This window comes from Corylus avellana, chromosome 4 (genome assembly GCF_965113065.1).
Source record: "Corylus avellana chromosome 4, dhCorAvel1.hap1.2, whole genome shotgun sequence".
In the NCBI taxonomy this organism is placed as follows: Eukaryota; Viridiplantae; Streptophyta; class Magnoliopsida; order Fagales; family Betulaceae; genus Corylus; species Corylus avellana.
The window spans coordinates 7,558,403-7,561,827 of record NC_142493.1 but is presented as its reverse complement, the minus strand read 5'-3'; the positions used below and the strand labels follow the sequence as shown (position 1 = coordinate 7,561,827).

General features: G+C 38.7%; 2 protein-coding genes across 2 annotated transcripts; both read right to left on the bottom strand.

Moving 5' to 3' along the window:
* Positions 1-270: 270 nt before the first annotated feature.
* On the bottom strand, positions 271-969 carry LOC148586234 (uncharacterized protein At4g02000-like). The gene has a single exon (XM_088515520.1). It carries the CDS (start codon positions 967-969, stop codon positions 271-273), a length of 699 nt encoding a protein of 232 aa, XP_088371646.1.
* A 1,387-nt stretch (positions 970-2,356) lies between these two features.
* Positions 2,357-3,082, bottom strand: LOC148586233 (uncharacterized). The gene is made up of 2 exons (XM_088515519.1): positions 2,813-3,082; positions 2,357-2,713 (listed from the first exon to the last, which is right to left on the bottom strand). The coding sequence occupies exons 1-2, from the start codon at positions 3,080-3,082 to the stop codon at positions 2,357-2,359; spliced, it is 627 nt and encodes a 208-aa protein (XP_088371645.1).
* Positions 3,083-3,425: the final 343 nt, after the last annotated feature.

Here is a 3,425-nt window from a genome sequence, read left to right as displayed (position 1 = left end):
TTTGGTTGGAATTTAGCAGTTTCAATATTAATATGGTCTGCTACAAATCCGGAATTGCCCACATCACCGTGTCTCCCATCTTTCCTAATTGGATGCCCGTTACACTTCCGATGATTCCGCCGTCGCGTTTCGGAAACCGGCAGCCCCCTGCGGTGGTTCTGATTTGTGAAACCAACCATCTTCACCATACCGCCCTCTCCTCATAGTTGGACGCCCTCTGGGTGGACCCGCCTGTAACCATGGCCCATATTCATATACTTTTCCCCTTCCCTACTTCCATCGCAGTTCTTCATTCACACACCCCCATTTACCATGCCGGATGACTCCACAATTGGAACATAAATTTGGGATTTTTTCATACTGGAAATCAACCCACAAGGTTTTGTTTTTCAGCTTCAATATCCGTCCTCTCGGCAATGGCTTTAAAACATTCACTTGCGCTTTGACCCTAAAATATTCTCCCCATCCAACCTCATTCTCATCTGTATCTACTTCGTCCACTGTCCCCACAGTTGCTCCTAGCTTGACTCCTATCTCCCTCCCCATGCAAGACAACGGCAAATGATACATTCTAACCCAGAATGCCGAAGTATCAAAGTTCATCTTGTCTGGAGGTGTATTGCCGTCATATTCTGCTACCGAGAAAAGTTGCCCTTCAAAAATCCACGGCCTACCTTCCATTACTCTAATCTCGTCCCATTCATGCTCGAACTCAATTAGAACCATATTCTCCCCCAAAACTTTGAAAGATAGCAATCTTGTTGGTTTCCATCCTCGAATCAGCTTAGATCGAATTATTTCCTTCCCTATGAATCGTTCAGAGATTAGCTTCCCAATCAGGCATTGAGTCCCTTTCACAGAGATCTCTTCCACATCCTCCTCTTCCACGAGAAGACCATCTTGCTCCTCCTCTATCAATGTAAACTTCCCCCAAAGACTGGTTAGATTATCCTCCAAGTCTCCCTTCATCACGTTTCCTGCTCCTCTAGACATCAAAAATACAACAAGAACGTACGTTTGCCTTTCCGCCCACAAACCCTAAGAATTTGTGTTGAAAGAAAGCTGCTTCTCCTCTAGGTCACCGAGAGAGCCCTAGAGAGAAAATGATCAGCAGTAGAATGATGATCATTGAACCTCTATTTGAAAACAAGCTATTATCAACAGTAGCATGTTCTGCAAAGACTTTAGTATAGTTTGAGGTTATTTGACTTAGGTTGGTTACAAAATTGAAATATATATATATCGAGTTTATATTATATTGAGGTATGTGTATAAGTAAGACTATGTAAGTTAATTCTAATTCAACATATTTAATTAAATATGTTAAATCTCTTTATCCTAACTTCTTAATTTTATATAATTAAATTCATATCAAATTTGTGAATCGAATAAAAAATTGATGACCTTATTATGGGTATGCAGTATGGGTGATCACCCTCCATATGGAAAATGCTAGGTGCTCTTCTGTTGTTCTCCTTGTGTCATCGTGGTCCTAGGTGAATATCATTTTATAAAAATTAAGTGAGATAAATAAGAGCAACTTTCTTTTCTTGTTTTTTTTATAAAATAATATTCACCTAAGATTAAAAAAAAAAATAAAAGAAGAATACTAAAAGAACACATATCATTTCCGGTCCATATATATTTTATGCTTATTTTTAATGATATTTCCTTTAGCACGGTCCAGATTAAGACAATGGTGAAAAATGTTTGTAATGATGACGACCATGGCATGCCTCAGGGATCCCTCAGAAATGATCAACAACAAAAATAATTATATTCCATAAAACCCTTGAGAATTAAAATATTTGTTTTGACAAATTATTTTGGGAAGAGTTTGAGATACAAATTTCATCATTTTCTTTTCTTTCCTAATTCACGTTTAATAAAAAAACAACAAAAAAGACAAAGAAACCTTCCACGTATTTTGTATTTTTGCAGTGAGCCTCTTTAGAAAAATCGATTTGCTTTTGCCATTATGATAATAGATGGGGAGAATTTAGATTCCACAATTTAAATTAATTAATCAAATTAACGATTTTTTTTATTTATTTAATGTGGAAGATACCTATCCATATTATTTCAATAGTTTTAAATTACAAAGAATGTGTCTACTGTATATAAAAATAAGTAAATAACTATTTTTTTTTCTTTTTAATAATAGTTGAGTTCTCATTGATGAAAAAATCAAGTGGGTACAATTTGTTCCATCAAAACAATGTCATGGATAGTCCCTGGAATAGAATTGTTCCAGGTCTTCTCCATGAATCGTTGACAAGTCTTTTGGGCCAAGCCATATATGTGCAGCCGTATTTAAGGGACGACTAACGTGACGACATTCCCATTTGGAAAAAACTTATAGAGCCAGCTTAATATCTTCCACCAGCTGTCCATATTGGTTTGATGAGGATGCTTTGGCATTCACAGAAGCAACTACTAGCTTAGCGTCCCCTTCCAAAATGAGATGAGTGACACCTACCTCCTTGCTGAACATGACAGCGTTAGTTTCCATTGCCTTTGCTGCGGCTGATTCCAATAGTCCCTGCATGTGGATGCATTTGGCTGCTTTTACTTCTCCCACTTGGTTACAAATCACTATGCCCACACCCAGGTGACCGCTAGATTGGTCCAATGCTGCATCCCAATTTGATTTGTACCATCCAGCTGTCGGTGCCTTCCACTTTTCTGGTAGGATTGGATCACTTCTCTTTTCCTACTCATGTTCGTCTCCGGTAATACTTAGAAATTCATCTGCTGACTTTTGTACTGCCCTTATTAAATCCGATGGGTGTATGAAAATCCCATTAAATACATGTTCATTTCGCCTAAGCCATAGCTTCCTTGTTGTACGCATAAATAGTATCAGCTCCTCTTCCGTTCCTTTTTCAAAGAATACCTCCGCCACAAGGAAGAAATTCGGACTAGGCACCACAATTTTCTGAAAAATTCTCTTACTCGTACCCCACACGTCCATGGCAGAAGGGCAAGACCACAGAATATGGTATACAGTTTTCTCTGCAATCCCACAGATTAGACAATATGGTTTCGTTGCTACTTTCCGCTTAAGGAGATTGTCCTTCATGGCGAGTAAGTTATGGCATGCACGCCACATAAAAGTTTTTTCTACATTGGGCATATTCATCTTCCACAGACTTCACCACACATTGCTATGGTCCCACTACAAAAAAACTGCTATTTTCTGACGTGGCAAACAGTACATAATTTTTGTCATGTTAGCATTTTTTGACGCGCCAAACTAGTGCGTCAGAAACTTCTGATGCACTAGTATGTACGTCAGAATTTTCTGACGCACCAAAGTGGCGCGTCAAAAATTTCTGACGCACCAAACTGGCGCGTAAGAGAATTCTGACGCGCCAATCTAGTGCGTCAGAATTTTCTGACGCACCAAATTAGTGCATCAGGAA

What these genes read in the sequence shown, in the direction of transcription:
- LOC148586234 (XM_088515520.1), bottom strand. Translation starts at nt 969, where the DNA reads ATGAAGGGAGACTTGGAGGATAATCTAACCAGTCTTTGGGGGAAGTTT.
- LOC148586233 (XM_088515519.1), bottom strand. Translation starts at nt 3,082, where the DNA reads ATGAAGGACAATCTCCTTAAGCGGAAAGTAGCAACGAAACCATATTGT. An exon ending in GGCTTAGGCGAAATGAACAT is followed by an intron (nt 2,714 to 2,812) that starts GTATTTAATGGG and finishes GAACATGAGTAG; the next exon opens with GAAAAGAGAAGTGATCCAAT.